The 23,117-nt window shown below is 44.7% G+C and overlaps 1 protein-coding gene across 4 annotated transcripts in view; it reads left to right on the top strand.

Moving 5' to 3' along the window:
• Positions 1-23,117, top strand: part of CA12 (carbonic anhydrase 12) — a 67,136-nt gene that overhangs the window by 22,681 nt on the left and 21,338 nt on the right. For all 4 annotated transcript variants that reach the window (XM_079700154.1, XM_079700152.1, XM_079700153.1 and 1 more), the window contains exons 3-4: positions 17,446-17,625; positions 18,532-18,674. In XM_079700154.1, the coding sequence (XP_079556280.1) occupies positions 17,446-17,625; positions 18,532-18,674 (323 nt within the window). The remainder of the gene's footprint in view (positions 1-17,445; positions 17,626-18,531; positions 18,675-23,117) is intronic.

The raw sequence follows: 23,117 nt of genomic DNA, 5'->3' as shown, positions 1-23,117 counted from the left end.
TAAATCCATTATTTTAGAAAAACAGTGCTCTTTGCAAGGGCACAGACCAGTTAAAGATGCACCCAATTTGTATCACTGGATCACTAGACAGAACACCTGGCACCTCAGCCTGAAACGCCAGCATTTGGACTGTTACAGCTGGGGCTGAGCTTTCACAGAAACACTGGGTAGTTACCTGCCTCAAGTCTGGGTCGCTAAGAGGGCTTATCCAAGCGCTCTGTTCCGCAACAGGGGGAGGGGGACAAGGTTTTGGTCCCGCCCCCCAAATGCAGAAAATGCTTATGGACCTCCCCAGCTGTCCTGCCCCTTCCCACATGAAGATTTTCCATCCTCATCCGTTTCTTACATTCTACTCCCCCTCAAGTGACAGGAAGAAACTGCTAGCAGCTTTAAAATAACAGTCTATTCACTGATCCACTTATTCTTTTGACCAATCCTTAATGATTCCCTTTGTGGGCTGGTCACTGGGGATCAGAGACAAGCAGGACACAGCCCCTGCCTTCCATGCACTGAGAGTTGAAGGGCAAGCAGACGTGTAAACAGGTAATGACAACGGAGCAGATTAAGTCCTGTGATAATGTACACTGACCCTGGGGACACAAAGGTGGGGCAGAATTCCTACATTTGGGGGTGACGGTGGCTGTCAGGCTTCCCTGAGGAGCTGATTCTGGAAAGATAAAGGAGTTAGCAGGGCAAGAAGAGTGCGTGCATGTTTACGTGCATGGTGGTGTGCGTTTTAGGGATGAAAATGGCATTCCACTGCAGGCAGCAGAGCTCCGAAGCCAGACGAGAGTGTGGGCTGCGATCAGAGAATCAGGATGGCAGCAGCTCAGTGTCAGAGAAGTGGTAGGGAAAAGATTCTCCCTGCGTCTGTGAGCAGAGGCTCTGACAGCTTTCGTTCCAGACTATCTTTTCAAAGATGTTTATGTAGCAAGTCATCTTGTATAGATAAATGCAGTGTCTCCTTCCAGGGCAGTAAATAATGTGTCCAGTAAAATAATGTCTCTCCAGTAAAATAATGTCTCTCTTGGAAGCAAAGGTTGGGCAAGTTTTCTGTCCAGTAAAATAATGTCTCTCTTGGAGGCAAAGGTTGGGCAAATTTGCTAACCACCCCCGTTTACACGCTGGGGTTTCCTAAGCTGAGAGGGATGCTCATTATGCAGAGCAGCTTGCAAGTGGAGGCGTTACAAGGCCCTGGTTACATCACCCTAACTAACTTGTTAGTCAGGGTGAAGTCTTAAGACTCCCACCCCCACTTTGTGACACACGGTAGTAGGGGAAGCAAAGCCTAGAGAGGGGGGCGGGATCATGACGGGCTTGTGGGCTGCACTCCAGACCTTGGGATTAAGCCTGAAGGTTTGAGGAGCCACTGAAGAACTTTCAGCAGAGAAATGTCTGGATCTGGATCTAGCGTAGGGAGTGGAGGGCTGGAGAAACGAGGCCAGTGAGGCCTACAGATATGGGCTATGCCAGTAGGAGCAGATGAAGGCCAAGTTTAAAAGAAACTTAATTTGGTCCTTGATAGCTTTTTTTCCTGAACTGGGAGTCAATCCGGATAATTCACTGCATTTATTTGTGGCATCTCTTTAGACCTTTCCTGCTCTTGACATTTCTGAAGCATAAAGACTAGATATCACATAGCATGTCCTTCCATTTGGGTTTGTCTGAGGGTTTCTCATGAGATTCAGGTTGTCCATTTTGGCGCAAAGAGTACAGTACATACAGAAGTATATACTGTTATTATATATTATATATGTATACACACATATCTATATACACACATATATTCACAGTGGAATATTACTCAGCCATAAAAAAGAATGAAATAATGCCATTTGCAGCAACATGGATGGACCTAGAGATTATCATGCTAAGTGAAGTAAGTCAGACAGAAAGACATGTATCATATGATATCACTTATATGTGGAATCTTCAAAAAAATGATACAAATGAACTTATGTACAAAACAGAAATGGACTCAGAGACATGGAAGACAAACTTATGGTTACCAAAGGGGAAAGGGGAGGAGGGAGCGATAAAGTAGGAATTTGGGATTAACAGATACACACGACTATATATAAGATAAACAATGTCCTACGGTATAGCACAGGGAACTACACTCAATACCTTGTAACAACCTATAATGGGAAAGAATCTGAAAAAGAATGTATACGTATATGCATATATATACACACACACGTATACATATACACACATATACATATATACAAACGTATACATACACACACATATACATATATGCACAAACGTATACATACACACATACATATACACACGTCTACGTACACACACCCACACATACACACATACACAGCCACATATATGTATACACACACGTCTACGTACACACACCCACACATACACAGCCACATATATGTATACACACACGTCTACGTACACACACACGTCTCCATACACACCCATGTCTACACATACACACACGTCTATGTACACAGTCTACATATACACACACACGTCTACGTATACACACACACGTCTACGTATACACACACACACGTATACATATATACACACACACATATATAACTGAATCACTTTGCTGTACACCTGACTCTAACAGAACACTGTAAATCAACTATACTTCAATTTTTAAAAAAAGATTAAAAATAAAAAATATTGTCCTAAAAAAAAGACACCTAAAAGAGTAAAATTGTTACATCTCTGTGCCTAAAAATGGGCCAAAGGAAAGGAAGGAGTGGACTGTGATTCCCAGCTTTTGGGGGGGTGGGCGGTACTATCAGCTGAGATAGAGAACCTCGAAGGAGGTGGAGGAGGTTTTGGAAGGAGGAGGGTGAGAGAGGAAAGGATGGTAGGTTTGGTTATTTTTCAAATTATTTGTTTGCCCGTCTGCCTCCCCCTCCAGCCAAGTCTGATTTCAGGAACCCATGGATCGTCCAATGGGGGTGGCCAGGATGCAGTGGGTCTGGAGTTCAGGAGGAAACCCCAACAGGGCAGAGGTGGTGCTGAAGCCATGGGAGGGGAAGCCCAGGGGAGTGTAAGTGAGAGAGAAAGAGAAGAGCCAAGGACAAAACCACAGGGAGAGCTGACATTAAGGGCAGGTAGCTACAGAGAGCTGAGGAGGTGCAGGAGAAATGGGAAGATAACTCAGACAAAGCAGTATCCCCCAGAAACCCAGAGAGGCCAGGTTCAGAAATGCGGTGGGGTGGCGGGGAAGGTACCGGGGCCAAGGGCTGCAAGAGAAATGAGGGCTGAAGAGTCTATTTGAATCCAGTGGGATGTGGGCCTGGAAGCAGTGAGATCTGAGCAGGAAGTGGAGATGCAGAAGTGACCGGACAATGTTTGGTTGCAAAGAGGGGGTGAGGAATCACAGCAGGAGGGGAGGGGAGGTTCTCGTCCTAGTAAACAGATATCAAAGTCCACAACTAAATAGCTTGTTCAGAGCCGCATCCAACTTAGATATGCAGGATGGCTCGCTCTCTCTCTCTCTCTGCCAGGGAAGGAGCAGGTCACTAAGGCAGCCTCTCCTCACATTATTTGCTCTCCCATCAGTTTCCTTTTGCTGCCAGGGAACATTGCTTCATCACCTTGCATGGAACACGCCTTTATTATCATGATTATTTGAAGTTTTATCTCTTCATTCAGAAGCTCGTTACAAATAATAGCCTCATTGGCCCCCAGACCCTCGTCTCCAGGAAACCAGGCTGTATTATCTCCAGCTTCCTTTCGTGTCAGCTCTGTTCACAGTTTACTTTCTAAAACCCACACAAGAGGAACGTGAATGCTTTATTTCAGTCAACAGCTATTTTATAGCAAAGAATAGCAAGTTAACTGCAGTCAAATATTTAAACTACAACAAAAAGCAACCCTATGAAATGAGAAACACGTGTGATACATCCATACAATGGGATACTCTTCAGCCATAAAAAAGGAATGAAGTACTGATACATGCTACATCATGGATGAACCTTGAAAACATTATGCTGTGTGAAGCCAGACACAAATTGTATGATTCCATTTATAAGAAATATCCAGAAGAGACAAACCTATAGAGACAGCAAGTAGATTAGTGGTTGCCAAGGGCTGGGGGGAAGAGGGGAAATGACTGCTTAGTGAGTGTGGCGTTTCCTTTGGGATGATGAAAATGTCCCGGAACTAAACAGTGGTGACAGTTGTACAACACTGTGAATATACTAAATGTAATTAATGGTAAATTTATGTTATATATATTCTGCCACAATAAAAAATTAATTACTTTGGAAAAAAGAAAACCCTACCTTGACACCAGAGAACAAAAAGCCCTGGCTCCAGCCCCAACGGTGATGTAATGAAGGCTTTCTACCAGCTCTTCTTAACTTCAGATGCACATTAGAATCACCTGAGCAGCCTCTTAAAGCCTCCTGTATCTGGACACCACCCAAGACCCATTAAACCTGATCTCTGGGGCGGGGGCCAGGGGCAAACTTAGAAGCTCTAGGAAGCTCCAATGTGCAGTTAGGGTTGAGAAATACTGAGCTAGACCAGTGGTCCTCAGAGTGTGGTCCCCAGACCAGCAGCACCAGCATCACCTGGGAATTTCATTAGAAAGGCACATTCTGGGACTGCACCCCAAACCTTCTGAATTAGAAACCCTGAGAGTGTTTTAACAATCTGTGTTTTAACAAGAAATTTGTGTTTTAACAAGTCCTCCAGGGGATTCTGATACACACCAAAGTCTGACACCAACTGTTCTGAGTCTAGACCAAGTAAGATACAGAGAGTTTTCCTCAACAAATGAGTGTTTACTGAGCGTCTACTGTAAGTTTGCTTCTGTGATAGATGTGAAAATACAGAAAGTCACCTCAGGTCTCCTCAAACATCTAGTTTGTTAGATTCCTGGAAAAGAATTTGTATGTTAAAATGAGCTGAGCTTTTTTTTATGGCTGAACAGTATTCCACTGTAGGTGTATACCACATTTTATTTATCCCTTCATGCCTTGATGGGCACATGAGTTATTTCCACCTTTTGGCTATTACGAATAATTCTGCTATGAACATTGGTGTACAAGTATCTGTTTGAGTCTCTGCTTTCAATCCCTTTGAGTATATACCTCAAACTTCTACTCTAGGAGTAGAATTGTCAGGTCATATGACAATGCTATGTTTAACTTTTTAAGGAATCACCAAAGTGTTTTCCACAGCGGTTGCACCACCAGGCATGTACGTTTGGGATGATGGAAAGAGTTCTGGAAAGGGCTAGTGATGATGTTTGCACAACAGTGTGACTGTAATAACACCACTGAATTCACTTTAAAATGGTTAAAAATGGTAAATTTTATGTTATGTATATTTTACCACACACACACACACACACACACAACATTAAAGACATGAAATGAGCCATGAAAACAGATTTAGAAAAGGAAGTTATGTTCCTAATGGTCAACACTGAAGAAAAATGACCTCAAACACCATAATTATGTTTCCATAATTACACATATAACAGTGCATTAAAAAGATGGTGTCTGCAGTTCTTACTATGCAGAGGTGGTCTTTGCCTGAGCATGGAGAAAGAATATTTTTAATATTCTTTTTTTAGGAGGGTAGGGCAGGATGTCGGGTTCTTCTGGGGCCTTCATGTGCTTACATCGACCAAAATTCCTTTGTGAACAAGTCAAAGAAGATCAAAGAGAATAACATGTACTGAGCACTGACAGGTGATGGGCCTGGCTTGGTTTCCCTACTGGGGTCAGGCCATTACCACCTTAGCAACTTGTCTAACTTATTGGTGGCCTGTTGTTGTTCAGGAACCCTTTGCTGAGCACGTTGATGTGCAGGCTCAGTGGGAGGAGTCAGGGATACAGGAATGAATGGGACGAGCTGAGAGCCCAGTGCGGTGCTTCCCAACCGTCAGCGTCAGCGTCAGCGAGCGCTGAGTCACCCACTGGGCTCGTTCAATGACAGATGCTGGGCACCACCCCCAGGGTGTCTGGGGGTTGGGGGGAGGCCCAAGAATCTGCATTTCTAACAGGTTCCTAGGTGATGATGGTGGTGGTGATGCTTGTCCAGGAACCACACTTTGAGAACCACTGGTCTACTGGGGTAGAAAAGTATAAAATGTTATTTTGGTAAGTGTAGGTGCCTCTAGGAAAGAGAAGTGTAAAGGGCTCCACAGGAGCATCGAGGGTGGGGAAACACTTGGTCCTGCCCTTTGGGGGTGAGAGGGGCAGGGAGAGGGTGTTTCTGGGAGCTGGGATGCAGCTTGGTGTGTCTCACCATTGCTGCAATAAAAAGGGGAGGGGAGAGCAGGCTCAGGAGTCCAAAGTGGTGGGCAGAGCTTCGCCACAAGGAACGCTCTCTAAGGCAACAGAACCTAAGAGGGTGCCAGAGATGCAGAAGCAAAAGCAAACAGTTGTCACCATTTATCTTTGGCATCCTGGAAACCTCACCCTCCTCCCTATAAAAGCCTTCCCTCCAGAAAGGACCTGACAAATGCCTGGAAGCCAAAGGGTAAATGACCGCAAAGCCTTTTCTTCTAGCTACACCCATACCTCCCCTCTCCTCTCCACCCCAGCAATACTGGAAGGGGATTACTGGAGAGGGAGGGGCCCTCTAAGTATGGCAAGATGGAGGGGAAGGACTTCGCAAGGTTTAGCAGAGAGCTGAGCTGGCGGCCCCAGCCTGCACTACGGGCCCCACTGCCATAGCTAAAGCAGAAAGGATGCCAAAGAGTGGCTTGGGAGGAATTTACCCTTTCCCAGTCTCCTCCTTCTCAAGCTGACCCAAACAAAAATTGAAATAATAAAGAGAAAAGTTCGATATAAAGGATGGCTTAACAGCATCTTTAGAAAACATTCCTATTTTTATTGATCTGTCACAGTAAAAACCAAGGAAGCAGAATGGGCCTGCTATGGCAGTCCAGCTTTAAGCTTCCTAAATAATAAGTGACACTGACTCTCCAGCCCTTGCTCTGCCCTGTCTCTGATTCACTTGTAATACTAACAAAGAAAAGGCTTCAACGCCAGTTTGGTTCCTTGACCTCTGTTTGTTTATAATAAAACCATGAGACATCACCTGTCAATCATCAACCCACCCCTCTGCTAGCCTCCTCTCCTTTTGGGCAGGATCTTGGGCTTTATGGCCATGCCTCTCCACTTGACTGGCAGGGAAACAGGCAGAGTCAGCACAATGTGGCCTTGGGCTCAGGGGGCAAGAATCCAGCCAAGGCAGATGCTGTGGGAACCCCATATTGCTGATCAGCTGAACCCACTGGACTTTTATGGGAAGCCATGTACCTTTTAATCAACTTCAGAAGTGAACTGCAGGAGCTGTCAAATATATATAAAACATATTTTAAAAATGTGACTTCTGCATCCTAACAACATCCTGAGAATGTGTGGTATTGAGATGGATTTAGAGAGGATACAGAGGCTGCCTTCCCTTCTGCATGGGGTCCTGTGGCTTAGCTGTGTTCTCTATGGCTCCAGCCACAGGACCACGAAGGATGGGTGACCCCCAGAGAGAGCTGGGTCCCAGCCCCCTGAAAGGAGGACCTTTCTAACAGATGGAGGAGTGTACCTGAGCGGGTGCTGAATGACTCCCACTCAGCCTTGTCGTAGGGCAGCACCCAGCCTGGCCAGGGGGAAGCCAGATGAACCCTAGGTTCATTCTCAGCCTTTACATCACATGCACATAAAGTATACAAGCTCTCTGCTGCAGCAGGGTCCCTGGGTGCTCTGTGCACTCCCTTTGGAATGCCATTCCCCAGGTTTGACTCATGGTGGGCTCAGTCCCATCCTTTAAGTCTCAACTTTAATGGTGCCTCCTCTGAGAAGCCTGCGTGCACCACCTGGTCCATAGTGGTCCCTCGATTTTTCTCCATCATAGCCCTTGCTTATTTCCTTCACAGCACTGACTGCAGGCTGGAATTATTTTACTTATGTATTGGTTTGCTTATCTGTAATTTAGTATCAGTCTTTTCCACTGGAATGTAAGTTTCATGAAGACAGAGACCAGATCTGTTGTGTTCTCCATTGTATCTTCAATACTAAATACAGTGCCTGGATCACAGGAGGCACATCTATTGAAGAAATGAATGAATTAACTTCAAAATTAAATAGCACTCCAAGGAGGGTATTTAGCAATTTTCTCTTTTATTCAACATTTGAATACTCATTTTTAAATTGCAAATATAATCTATTTAATTGTGTATTCAAATCTGATACACAATCTGTGATCATTTTCATATAAATATACATGCCCAGACTGGGGGCATTTTTACTAGAGTCAGATCCCCTTACAAAACAAACCTTGGGGACTGACCAAAAGCTTTTATTATACGAAAATTTTGACTGTTGGTTAAAAAAAGGTGTGTCAACATCTAGAATGTGTAAAACCTTGCCACTGTAGTTTTATCCACTGAGGCAAGTTTTGATCTGACTGCGTTTTGGTAGCCAGTCCAAAGAGACAGGCCCTGGGGATGGTGGCCCAGGATGGGCTGCCCAGGCGTTCACACAGACACTGAGGGCTCTACCCCAAGAGTGTGGCTACCGCAAATGTCAGGGGCGCCAGGTAGGTCTGAGGGACAGACTTAGAAAGGCCCAAAAAGGTAAACGTCATAATAGGATAATAATGAATACTTTTTTTTTTTTTGTCCAGACTCGTCAGATATATTCAAGTTACAAACAATATTTATTTTCCCTAGAATTTTTGTTATTCTTAAGCACATAGGATGCAGTCAGTGAGAAAGAGTAATCAGTGAGAAACAGCAATCAAACTATACCAGTAATTACATAGTTCTGATCTTCTAAGGAGCCCTATATGCTTTTATTATTACAATACATGCTGTAACGTATATGTAGTAAATGTATAAATATAAGTAATTACTCAACCCATAAAGTGTTTTACTTACCCCATACCATGTCTGCAAACAGATTATAAAATAATAAAATTATCCTTCAGTTACTTGCATGAATTGTTATTTGCCCAAGGCAGTAGTGAATCTCTACGTATGTATGTACAGAGCAAATACACCCATGTTGGAGAAAAATGAAAGGAGGACCTGTAGATTAAAAGAAACTCAAGGGACATATTAACCAGTCATGATACATGGACCTTATTTGGACCCTGATCCAAACAAACTATTGCATAAATATATGAGACTATAGCACAGGGAACTACATTCAATATCTTATAATAACCTACAATGGAAAAGAATCTGAAAAAGATATATATATATATATATATATATATATATATATATATATATATATATATATATATATAACTGATTCACTTTGCTATATACCTGACACATTGTAAATCAACTATACTTCAATTAAAAAATAGGAAAAAAACCCAAAAAAGATTTATGAGACAATTGGGAAAATCTGAATTTGCACTGGATATTTGATGACATTAAGAAACTACTGGGGGCTTCCCTGGTGGCGCAGTGGTTGAGAACCTGCCTGCTAATGTGGGAGACACGGGTTCGAGCCCTGGTCTGGGAAGATCCCACATGCCACGGAGCAACTAGGCCTGTGGGCCACAACTACTGAGCCTGCGCGCCTAGGGCCTGTGCTCTGCAACAAGAGAGGCCACAATAGTGAGAGGCCCATGCACTGCGATAATGAGTGGCCCCCGCTCGCCGCAACTAGAGAAAGCCCTTGCACAGAAATGAAGACCCAACACAGCAAAAATAAATAAAATAAATTAATAAACTCCTACCCCCAACAACAACAACAAAAAAGAAACCATTGGGAGACACAAGAGGGAGGAGATATAGGGATATAGGTATATGTACAGCTGATTCACTTTGTTATAAAGCAGAAACTAACACACCATTGTAAAGCAATTATACTCCAATAAAGATTAAAAAAAAAAGAAATCATTGTTAACAGTTTTTAGATGTGAAGATGATATTGTGGTTATTTTTACAGAGTTCTTACCTATAGTTATCTATAAGCATCCATAGATTTTCTTCAAAGGAATCCAGTGGAGGGGGAATGGATAGGGTGGGTATGGATGAAACTAGATTAGTCATGGAGAGATGGGTACACAGGGCCATGCTACTATGCTCTTTACTGTTGTACCTGCTTTGAAATTGTATTCAATTTTAAAACAAGACATAAGGTGTAGTAAGAGAATAGCCAAATATAGGTTCACTTTAAAAATCACATTGACTCTTTTAGGCTCATGGGTGTACTTGGGCTGCGTGCATCTCAGAATGTGAGGAACTGAGACTGTCTGTCATCCCATGGCCCATCCTCTTCTCTGATCACCTCTGCAGGCCTGCTGAGTTCTAGGATTTCTGACTGGGTTTTTTTACTCTATGGGCTTCCTTTCCAGGAAGGCTTCAGTGTTTTGGTCTGATCCATTCAGCAAACACTTACTGAGTGCCTCCTTCAGCCCAGAGGTAATTTCTACCTCTGCTGGCTGGATCCACCCCTCCCCCACTGTCTTCTAAGGGCCACACTCCATGAATCAGCCCCTCCTTCTCCTGGAACCATCCTTCCTTCTCTATTCCCCTTTCCTTCTACGTGGAAGTGTGCTCAAGTCTCTTCATTAAAAAATAAAAAATGCTTCTCGTCACCCTCATCTTCCTATAAACACCACACACACACACACCCACACACCCTTCTCCCATCCCTTTATGGCTAGATTTCTGAAATGAGCTTAAGAAACCCTCCAAATCAATTCATTAAGTGTCTAGGAAATGCCACTATATGCTCAGACACGGGGGAGGGACGTGACAAGAGTTCTAGGCCTCCAAAGGTCTTCAAAACTTACAGAGTTCTAGTCTGGAACGGGTTTAGAGTAACAGTCACAGGTGAGATGGCTAAATGACAATTCAAGGCACTGTACCATTGTAGGAAGCTGGGTAATCTGGCCTAGGAGTTCAAGGCAGGAAGAAAGTGCTGTAGTAGCTTGCCCAGGACTTGAGCTGGATTTTGGAGATGGACAAGATTTGGAAAGGTAGAGAGGAAAGAAGGCAGCATTGTAAGCAGATTTTTAGCATAAGAACATTTGTGAAGGTTGGTCTGAGGATGGGGAGCTGGCCTGACCTTGGGGGCGAACTGCGGTGGGTGTGGCTGCGGTTCTGATTTGTTTTATTGGGGGCGGGGGCAGGGCAGGGCAGGGCAGGGCAGGGCAGGGCATGCTATGGAGAAAGGGAGTGGACGGATGGGTGGTACAACGGGAGCAGGGCTACACCTGGTTCTGGCTGCAACAGGAAAGGCTGGGGCGGGGACCCCTGCGTGAAGCCTCTGCAGTGTGACCTGGTAAAGGCCTAAACGGGGTGGTGGTGGTGATGGTGGAAACTTGGGACCCCATGACCCACCCCGAGGGCAAAGGATGGGCTAAGCCAGCCTGGCTCTGAGATTTTGAGCCTTGGAAGAGCGGGGCCATTTGTCCTCTGACAAGGCTTAGTGCCATCAAATTGAGATCTAGGCCATAACACATCAACCAGCTTCACTATGTGGACCTTCTCCGAATCCCGAATTTTACAAACAACCATTAAAAAGATATGAAAACAACAAGGTCCTACTGTAAAGCACAGGGGACTATATTCAATATCCTGTGATAAACCATAACAGAAAAGAATACAAAAAAGAATGTATAGATATATGCATAACTGAATCACTTTGCTGTACAGCAGAAATTAATGCAACATTGTAAATCAACTATACTTCAATAAAAGAAATGTTTTTTTAACTCTGAAATTCCTATTTTATTTTTTTAACATCTTTATTGGAGTATAATTGCTTTACAATGGTGTGTTAGTTTCTGCTTTATAACAAAGTGAATCAACTATACATATACATATGTCCCCATATCTCTTCCCTCTTGCATCTCCCTCCTTCCCACCCTCCCTATCCCATCCCTCTACGTGGTCACAAAGCACCAAGCTGATCTCCCTGTGCTATCTGGCTGCTTCCCACTAGCTATCTATTTTACATTTGGTAGTGTATATATGTCCGTGCCACTCTCTCACTTTGTCACAGCTTACCCTTCCCCCTCCCCATATCCTCAAGTCCATTCTCTAGTAGGTCTGTGTCTTTATTCCGGTCCTGCCCCTAGGTTCTTCTGACCATTTTTTTTTCTTTTTTTTTTTTTTTAGAGTCCATATATATGTGTTAGCATACAGTATTTGTTTTTCTCTTTCTGACTTACTTCACTCTGTATGACAGTCTCTAGGTCCATCCACCTCATTACAAATAACTCAGTTTCATTCCTTTTTATGGCTGAGTAATATTCCATTGTACATATGTGCCACATCTTCTTTATCCATTCATCCGTCGATGGACACTTAGGTTGCTTCCATGACCTGGCTATTGTAAATAGTGCTGCAATGAACATCATGGTACATGACTCTTTTTGAATTATGGTTTTCTCAGGGTACGTGCCCAGTAGTGGGATTGCTGGGTCGTATGGTAGTTCTATTTGTAGTTTTTTAAGGAACCTCCATACTGTTCTCCATAGTGGCTGTATCAATTTACATTCCCACTATCAGTGCGAGAGGGTTCCCTTTTCTCCAGACCCTCTCCAGCATTTATTGTTTGTAAAAAGAAATGTTTTAAAAAGATATGAGATAATTGGAAAATTCTGAATTCTGACTAGATTTAATAACATTAAGGAATTGTTAACTTTTTAAGTGTGGTAATGGTATTGTGCTTTCGTTCTAAGAGCCCTTATGTTTTAGAGACATACTGAAATACGCGCAGATGAAATATATTTGGATTTGTTTCAAAATTATCCAGGGATAGGGGAGAGCAGGTGTGGTAGAGATGAAGGCAGATAGGCTGTGGATTGTTAGTTGTTGAAGCTCGGGGATGGGGGGTTCATTTTGCTCCTCTCTCTACGGTTGCACGCATTTGACATTTTCCCTGAAAGAAATCCTGGTCCTCTGGTAATGCAAGTCTTGTACTCTGGGCCTCAATAATGCCCAGCTGGAAGGCATGAGAGGCATTTTGAGCCGTGCCACGTTAATCTCTTGTTACAATTCAAAACAGAAACTTGGTCCACTTCTGTTTTGCCCCAAACAGAAAAATTCATGAACTGGAAAGAAATAATGCCTTGATTTTAGTTGGAAAAACAAACTGGGAGACACACATGATCTCCTTTATCATGATCATGCGAGGAATCTAATCCACAGAAGAAGCAAAGTCACAGCCCAAGAGAAAAGTCACATTTTGACGGTAGCTGGAAATAAATGCTTCTTTTGGAAGAGTCAGTCCCAGGAGAGGTTTTCTGGCAGCAGAGTGCTTGGCATGAGTGTGAAAGCTGAGAACAAGTTGAAAAATTACAGCCTGGGCAGTAGCTGTCAGCGAAAGAAAGTGCAGTGTTAGAGCAGCAATGAGTCACACGTTGCTCACACAGAGGCTGCAGGGCAGAAGGGAGCCTGCTGCCTACGTGCCTGATACTGGGTGTCCTGGTGCCTAGCCACATGGCACATCTCTTTCTCACTCACAAGCCACAGAGATCTGCTCTGACAATGTCTCTAGCCATGTAAGAAGGGGACACAGTCATCACATGCTGGCGGAGGGTCCTGTGAACTGCAATGAAACCCCATACTCAGCAGATCGTCTCCCAGGCTACCGGCCAGCAACTGGATTTCTTTTTCAATGAGTGGCCCAAACAGAACAAAACCTCATGCAGGTACACTAGAAAGCTAGGAGGGTAACTTTTGAACCTGAGCAAGTAACATAATTTTTCTTTACTTTTTATAGGAAAAAGAAAATTATGTGGGGGAATAGAGAGAGAAACTGGGGGGTTTAATATAGGTGCATGCTTCCCTGGAGAGGAACAAGCACAAAATTAGTAGGAGAATCCAGCTCAGTAAACATGTGAGGGCCTGCTCTATGCCAGGCATTGTGGACAAGTCAGGGGTGAATGAGACATGGTCCTTGCCTTCAAGGAGGTCATATGAGAAGGAGGATACAAGCGTGCACGAAATCTCCTGGATAAATAATGAAATAGAAGCATGGAGGTCCTATGACCCAGGCAAGGTAACTCTGTTACTAAGCCAAAGTCTGTCTTTGGGCAAATCACTTCATCTCAATTTTTCGTCTACAGAATGGGGCAATTCTTGCCTTGTTGACCCCATGGAGTTGTAGAGGTGTAAGGACCCAAACTACTAACATCACCATCATCACCATCACCATCATGAGGAGGAGGAGGAGGGATAGAAAAGGCTTCCTAGATCCTGCTGCCCAAAGGGCCTGGGATGGGCACTCAGGACGAGTGCTTCCAGTGGTCAGCAGCCCAAACCGGCAGCACTGCCCACTCTCCCGCCAGCCCCAGGAGCAGCAGCGCCCTGTGCCCTCGTTCCCACAGCTGGTTCCCACCGGACACCTCCTCACATGCCCAGGAGCTGCCTTTGGATGAGCAGTTCTCTCCAACCCGTTCCAGCCGGCCTGATATAGAGGCGAAGGTGCTTAGTCCTAGTAATCTTAATAAATCTCAGAGCTTGAGAGTCAGAAGGGACCTTCCAGAACATAGTGTCCACCCCTCCCATTTGCATAAAGGGCAAAGGAGACTAAGGCAGGGAAGGTGACCGGCTTGAGGTCACTCACGGAGGTGGAGGTGGGGGATGGCTGGTGCCGGAATCTGGTTCTCTGGAGTCTCCAGGTCCAATACAGCTGCTTCTCTTTCCTAGGAAGGTTTTGCCACCACTGACTCTGTTGCCTTTTTTTTTTTTTTTTTAATTTTATTTATATATTTATTTTTGCTGTGTTGGGTCTTCGTTTCTGTGCGAGGGCTTTCTCTAGTTGTGGCAAGCGGGGGCCACTCTTCATCGCGGTGCGCGGGCCTCTCACTGTCGCGGCCTCTCTTGTTGCGGAGCACAGGCTCCAGACGCGCAGGCTCAGTAGTTGTAGCTCACGGGCCCAGTTGCTCCGCAGCATGTGGGATCTTCTCAGACCAGGGCTCGAACCCATGTCCCCTGCACCGGCAGAGAGACTCTCAACCACTGCGCCACCAGGGAAGCCCTCTGTTGCCTTTTATATTCTTAGTCTTTTCTCCTCCCAAATACCTTATTTGGCCAACTTCCAAGAAAGTATTTAGGGCAAAAGGAAAATTCCTCCTCATAACCTTTCCCCAAGCTCTCTGTTCTTTGGGGGTCTTTCATTCTTTGGGGAAGATGTTTACTCAGTGCCTGTTATGCATGTGATCCTAAGCACGACATGGGTTCACAGAGATGAAATGGGATGGCCCAGTCCCCTCTTCATGAAACCTTCAGAGGAGCTCTGGCTCTGGGAAAAGAAAGTTCTTCTTACTCAGTTCCCTTTAGCTATGTGTTCAGGGGGAGATCTCTTTGCCACGCCTCTTCACGTCCTGAGTTTTTCCATTCATGCCTGTCTGGCAGCTTCTGCCACCCTGGCTGTGGGCCCAGATGCTGTTGTGAGCAGAGAAAAGGCTGGCAGCCTCACTCTGGAAGGGCTGCCACCTAGGAGCTGCGCTGCTTCCTAACCCTCAGGGTTGGCATGATACCTCTTGACTGCTTCATCACTGAACCCTGTGGTCTCTAAGGAATTCAGTTTTGCCCTCAGCTGAGTAACTGCCCTAATCCAGTCTGCCCCCTGGAGTGACTGCCTTGGTGTCCTCCAGCCTGCCTCTCCGCCAGTCGCCATCTTGGTGTAGTTTAGTTGCCTTGAGTCCAGGGCTTTGAGGCCGTGGAAAGAAAAACAACACAGTTCAGTGGAAACTCTGACATGTGAGAGTTGGGAAAACTGGTGTCCAGTGAGAGGTTGGTCTGGAGAGTCTGAAATCCCTTCCAGCTCCAACATTTCTGAAAAGGTGTACCCGAAGGTTGACAGCCTGAAATGTTAGAGGGTTCTCCTGTGTGTGTCCAGACCTAGGTCCAACTCGTCATAGCATTTCAAATGAATGTGGGCACCAAGTTTTGCTTCTGACTCTCCCTACTCTCAGGTGAGGTCCCCTAGTTAGAGAACAAGGTGTAGGGGATGGGGATTCTGTGAGGCCAGTGTACACACATGCACTCCTGTGAAATGGTGCCGTGGTCTATGGCAAGGGTGCCCAGAAGACGTGGTATTCCTTCCCCTTCTGCACTAGGTGACACCTTTCCATGTGCTGAAATACTGATGAATGAACTCCAGGTGGCAAACCTTGGTTCCCAACTCCTAGAGAGCCCACAGGGCACCATGGTTCTACTCTAACGAGCCGTGACCTGCCAATTATTTGCTCTTCTGGAGAAACCTCAGCTTGAAAATCCACTTAATTACCATGGGAGATAATCTTTTAAACATAGCCTTACATCCCTGAAAGACTTTTCCCTGTGGGAGTAAGAAAGTGAACATGGGATTGGATTGTTTATTTTCATTTCCAGGGGAAGGACAACCACCTGGTAGTTAGCAAGAAGCCTGAGCCCTGGAGGTTTTATTTGATAAGTCTGCTCCTCCTCACTGCTAGTTTGTCATTTATATTGTAATAATTAGTTTGTAATATTGTCATACTTTTCCCCAGTGTAAACACTGCATTTAGCTCCGTGATTCCGGGCTTATAATTACTTGATATTTTCCAAGCTTCCCTATCAGGTTGGGGGTTTTTACTTGCTCTAGATGTGGGTATTCAGAGTCAATGTCCTCAAGGGTTTCCTATCAGGAAGATCATACCTGTAAATCACCAACCTCAAAGACCTACCTGGAGTTGGAGACAGACTCCAATTTTTCCAGTGTGGGACATCCCAGTGGATTAAATAAATTCTTCCCCACTAGGAGAGGGAAGGGTGGAGGGGCAATATAGGGGTAGGGGAGTAAGAGGTACAAACTATTAGGTATAAAATAAGCTACAAGGATATATTGTACAACGTGGGGAATATATTCCATATTTTAAAATAACTCTATGTGGAGTATAACCTTTAAAAATTGTGAATCACTATATTATACACCTGTAACATATAATATTGTACAGCAACTATACTTCAATTTTAAAAAAGTACCAAAGGAAAGAGAGCCATAGGTTTTAAACTGAACTTGGACAACAACAACAACAAATGTCCTTAGCTTCCAAAAACACACAAAAATTATAAAATTAAAAAAAAAATCTTTCCCACTAGAATGTATGCTTGGGCAGCCCCAAGACCCAGAGCAATTCCTGCTCATAGTAGGTGTTCAATGCACAGATGCTAAATCGCTGAGAGTCACAAGGTCTTTGTGTGGAATGGATGTGTGTGGGGTCGAAATATGAACAATGGACAGAATAATGCAGAGTCCCTGACACAGGACTGCTCTGGTCCCTCTTTCCCCACATCACTTCAAAAGCAAATGGTCTGGAGGTATTTGCATGACCTGATTCTGTACGCTGGGGTCTCTGGGCCTTAAGAGTATACCTCTGGGGATTAAGAAAAGAATAGAAAAGGAGTAATTGTATTGCACACAGAATTAGAAGGTGAGGAAAAAACTTTAGTGGAAAACGGATTAAGTCATCGACCTGAATCTCTCCTTCCAGGTCCCGACGGGGAGAAGAGCTGGTCCAAGAGCTACCCATCATGTGGGGGCCTGATGCAGTCCCCAATAGACCTGCAGAATGACATCCTCCAGTACAACGCCAGCCTTGTGCCCCTTGGCTTCCAAGGCTACAATGAGTCTGCCAACCAGCAATTTGTCCTGACCAACAATGGCCATTCAGGTGAGGGAGCGACCCCCAAGACCTGAAGGGGTGTTTGAGCTTTCCTCAGCTCCCTGGCCTCTTCTGTCTGCCGGGGCAGGGGGTAGGATGGGTTCTACTGAGGCACCCAGGAAGGAGGGCAAAGGGGAGCCTTGAGGGATGCTTGGACCACTCTCTCCAGGGGATGCTGCAGGTCCTGGGCTCGGCTGGTTCTGCCGGGGTGGTACCTCTCAGAAGCGGCACATCTCTTGGGATGGGAGAGGGGACAGGCCTGAGCCCCTTGGCCTATTGGATATGGTGCAGGAGTGAATACTGGGGCACCAGGAACAACTCAAGGGGCCATGCAGTTTACTGGGGGGGGGGGCTTGCCCAGTCTTTGGAGTCAGACCAACCCGAATTTGAATCGTGGCTTGACTACTTATGAGTCATGAGACTCTGGATAAGAATTTTAAACTCCTTGAGGTTTCATCTGGAAAATGGGCATATTGATGGGTACTGTAAAGACTAGAGATTATGTACGTTAATAGCCAGAATAGAGAGGGGCTTAATAAATAGCGATTATTATTGTTGTTGTTGTTATATAATTCTACAGCTTGGCAGATACTTCATGACAGGTTCTATCTTCGTAGCCAAGTGTGTAATACATGGATATATAAACAAACGTTCATCCATTGGTCTAAATTAGTTCCTGCCATCATTTTCCAAGGGGAACCAAGAAGGTGCTTGTGCCACTGGAATAGCTTTAGTGAAAGGGGGACATTCTCAGAGAAAGAGCCCAGATTTCTGACCTACAGGCTGCATCTCTCTGGTCCCCACCTCGCTGTATCCACTCGCCCCTGTCTAGGCCCCGGGCAGGTGATGCCTACCCGCTCTCAGGCAACACTCAGCTGGCCAGGGCTCTGAAGACTGCCCCTCCTCTCCCTGCAGTGAAGCTGAAGCTGCCCAAGGACATGCACATCCAGGGCCTTGGGGCCCGCTACAATGCCTCGCAGCTGCACCTGCATTGGGGGGACCAGAATGAACCTCACGGCTCGGAGCACACTGTGGGTGGGAAGCACTTTGCTGCCGAGGTGAGTGGGGCGGCCCGGCTGGCAGAGGATTCCCGGGGGTGGGTGGTCTGGCACCCTTCCACTTGGCTGGTGTGCACATAAGATCAGAGCACAGGGGGTGAGGTGGAGGGTGCCGTCTCGCTCTACACACCCACCCCAGCCCCGCTGGCAGCACAGGAAGGTACGGCCACTCCGGCCACGCTGCAGCTCATCCGTGGCGTCCCGCTTCCCTTCCTCTCCTGAACTTGCTAAGTTTGTTTCCGTGTCTTTTACTGAGTGATGCTGCTCAGAAGGCAGTGAGTGCTCCCAGGGGGGCACAGTGGGACACACATCGCCCTTCTGTTTGCACAGATTAATATCCCACCAGCTTGTGTGGCTGACCCATCCCACTGCCAAATCATACAAGGCTAAATGCTCCCCCAACTTTTCAGTTTTCTTCATATGCCATGCTGCTTGCATAAGTTTTTCCCATCCCATCTTTCCTTTCCCTGGGCATGGGTTGTGCTTGGAGCTTGGGGACCCGGGTCCAGGGTCACTCTTCTATTTGGCCACAAATCAAGGGATGACTGGCATTATAACGCGTAGGGCATTGTGGCAATCAGAGACTCACTGAGGATAGCTTGGGACATCATCACAGTGTTACGTTGCTCTGAGATGCTACCCCAAATACCGAAGAAAACAGGAAGAGGCGCAGAGCTTTGTTCCTGCACTACAAGTGTTCAGTGGAGGCTGGGGGATTGAGTTGCTCCTTTTCAGAGTTCCCGTGGGATTGCATTTGGGGGTGTGGTTCTGAATGTTTAAAGGACAATAAATACAAAGGGATAAATGCTACTGATCAGCTAATGGAGCCCATGGTAAACAATGACACTGACCATTCTCCTCTGTTCTTAAACGCCGAACCACTTAATGTCTTAGGCTAATTAGAGGTCGAGTTACAAGAGGTGGAGGAGCTATAATTCTGGCCCAATAGGATGGCCCTACTGGAGGTGCACATATTCCAGACCAGGCCCCTCTCTGAACCTCCAGGACTGCAATTTCTTTCAGCCTAACTGCAATAAGGAGGCTTCTATTTTCCCACGGGGAGTAAAGGAGTTAGGGTGTAGGCTGAGAGGGTTTGGGCATTTAAAAATAGTTATTGAATTTTCTGCTATTAAGCCACAACATCAGACCAGGAGCCTGGTGAAGATGGACCATAAATGTCAATAATAGAGAAAAAACATCAAGGTGACCCTAAAGTGGCAGATTCTCTATGGAGGGTCCTTGAAAGTGTAGCAGTTCTTCTGGCTTGAGTCTATATAAGAAGACTCTCTTAATCCTCTCAGCAGGGAATTCCCTTCTGTTTGTATTAGTCTTCACCTCCTCTTGATTTCATCTGAACAAGTGAGAAAAGTGCTAAAACAGAACACAAGCTCAAAGGTCAGCTGTAAATCTGCCTGCTAATGCAGGGGACACCAGTTCGATCCCTGGTCTGGGAAGATCCCATATGCCGCGGAGCAGCTAAGCCCGTGAGCCACAACTGCTGAGCCCGTGTGCCACAACTACTGAAGCCCACATGTCTAGAGCCTGTGTTCCGCAACGAGAGAAGCCACCTCAACGAGAAGCCTGCACACCTCAACGAAGAGTAGCCGCCACTCGCTGCAACTAGAGAAAGCCTGTGCGCAGTAATGAAGACCCAACGCAGCCAAAAATAGACAATCAATCAATCAATCAATCAATAGAAATAAGGATCTAGGACCTTCAGGGTTTTAGCCACATAGAGTTCTGCACTATTTCCCAAAGCAATGCCAGGCCAAGATGGTGTGGGGCAGTGTGGAGGCTACATCCTTTGAGGGGGGAAAGATGGTAAAGTAGGAGCCCCTAAGAAATCCTTAATAGAGGACCATTAAAAAGAAGAAATAATTTGATATAATTTTTTTTTTTAGTTAGAAAGGGCCACTTGAAAAGTGGGGAACATTGAGCTATATTCATTAAAATATGCTTGAATTCCATTTATAATCACATAAGATGGGAAAAGAGATAAACGAAGAAAAAGGAAAAGAGAGGTAAAATCTCAGTGTGTCATTGTCTCAAGAGGCAAAGAATCAACTAAAATACATGTGATCACATATAATATAGTTTTTTGGAGGACAGGTGATGCCACATTTAGGATTAAAAATCAGGTTAAACAAAGTAGGAGGATGACACTCCTGCATGTCTAAGGGGCTTTATCAGCATGAAGTCATGTCTATAAGCTCTTAATGTCCAGAAGGAGAATGTAGAATAGACATAATATATTTAAACTACCCAAAAATTACAGGAATTTTTCTGTGAAGAATGATAAAGATTTCCAACAACATGCTTTATTGTTTAAAGCTTTAATACCTGAAGAAAATATAACATTGATCATATAAAAATCAATCCAAGACATGACATAAGGGAGTTTGTGATACAAATATTACCTTAAATATGAGGTATTCAAAGGTGATGGAAAAAACCAGATGTGTTCTTAGGCTCCTTGAGTGAGTGAGTGTGAGAAGGAGTTATTTAGGAGTAAGTGAAGATGTGAAGATGCCCAGATAGGGGTTCAACCAAGGAAAGTGTGCTAGGTATCTACTGCTACATAACAAATTACCCTAAAAATTAGCAGTTTAAGACAACAAACATTTATTATCTTGCAGTTTCTGTGGGTAAAAAAATTGGGAGCAACTTAGGGGACCAGCTCTGGTTCAGAGTCTCTCATGAGACTGCAGTCACGGTACTGGCTGGGGTACAGTCATCTGAAAGCTTGACTGGGCTGAAGGATCTGCTTCCAAAATGGCTCATATGGTGGACAAGTTGATGCTGGCTATGGCAGGAGGCCTCAGCCCCTTGCTACATGGACCTGTTCATAGAGTTGCTTGGGTGCCCTTATGACATGACAGCTGGCTTTCTCCACAGTGAGTGATCCAAGTGTGAGCAAGGCGAAAGCCACAATGCCTTTTATGATGTGGTCTCAGAAGTCATATATTATCACTTCCACCTTACATGATTTATTAGAAGCAAGACATTTACTCAATACCACACCTGAGGGGAGAGGAATTAGGCTCTACTTTCTGAAGAACGAGTCAAAGAATTTGTGGATATATTTTAACACATCACATAAGGCAAGAGAGAATAGACAAAGACCAGAGCAGGCTTGCTGGTAGACTTAAGACAAACTTCATTTCCTGTATAAAGCTGATAGCAAGCAATACAAACTATTCCCCTTTTGCCAACTGCCAAGAGGTCCAGCTATAACCCTTTAGAACGGGCTAGAGCAGCCTCTGGCAGGAAACGAGGGATTATCTGAGATTTTTAGGAACACTTTCACTCTACAAATATCTATCCACCTGTTTACTGAAGGCTGGAATTGTTTTAATATTGAGGCAAAAGCCACATCTGGAGAGAAGAGACAACAAAGAAAATGACAATTGAAACAAACACCAATGCCGCTGAAAATGGAAACATTTACTAACCAACTGGCGGGGAGTCTCAGATCACAGACTTAACCTTGTCATGTAGGGGGAGGATGACAGATTCCAAGAGAATTAGGAGAAAGGACTGTGAAATAAAATGGAGTAACTTACGTCAAGGGGTTTTAAAATGGAGCTGGGAGGCCATTAAGGAGGTGAACCTTATGCATGTCCTCACCAGCGGGAACCATGAACTTCTGAACTGGGCCAAACCACCAATACTCCAAGGACTCTGCAAGAACACCTGCAACTTGTCACATTAATGAACTTTTCCCTCCCTCTAGGAACAGCCTTAGTATTCAACCATGTTTAGCCAAGACTAGCTTCTGCCTCCAACTTGAAAATCACAAAATTCTTTGTAATGTAAACCTCCCTTCTTTGCCTTTAAAAGCCCCTTTTACTCCCTAGCAGGACACTGTTTGGGAAGCTACCCAAATCTGTGTGCCCCAAATCGCATTCTTTGATCCAAATAAACATTTTTTTTGCTTAAGAAAAAACAAAATCAGGTTAAACATTGTCAGAGCTTGTCATAACAATGTCTTAATGCTTACCTAGACTGTTTTTTTAAAATTTTTAAGACTTTTTTTTTTAGAGCATTTTAGGTTCACAGCAAAATGCAGAGGAAGATACAGAGATTTCCCATATACCCTTTGCCCTCACACGTGCATAGCCTCCCTCATTATCAACATCACTCATCAGAGTTTACCTAGACTTTTTAAACCCAAGATTTCTCAAAAACTTCTCTTTTCCTCACTTTAATAATGATAAGTAATTTCTGCTTTGAAAAAAATGAGTTTAGAATGGTGTTTTGGAGTCACATTCATGGAGTAGCATTTTTGTTTCATGGTCTCTTAAAATATAGTTGATAAAACCTTTATAAAAGTCATGTTGTGATTGTCTCCACCTGAGAGATAAATGCATGTCCTGCTCTGGGTACAAGTATGATTAAGATACAGTTGGAGGTTTACTGCCCCGGCCCCCAGATCAAATGCAG

Source organism: Hyperoodon ampullatus (genome assembly GCF_949752795.1).
Source record: "Hyperoodon ampullatus genome assembly, chromosome: 3".
NCBI classification, from domain to species: domain Eukaryota; kingdom Metazoa; phylum Chordata; class Mammalia; order Artiodactyla; family Ziphiidae; genus Hyperoodon; species Hyperoodon ampullatus.
The sequence above is the reverse complement of the archived record's forward strand: the minus strand, read 5'-3'. Positions and strand labels throughout refer to the sequence as shown.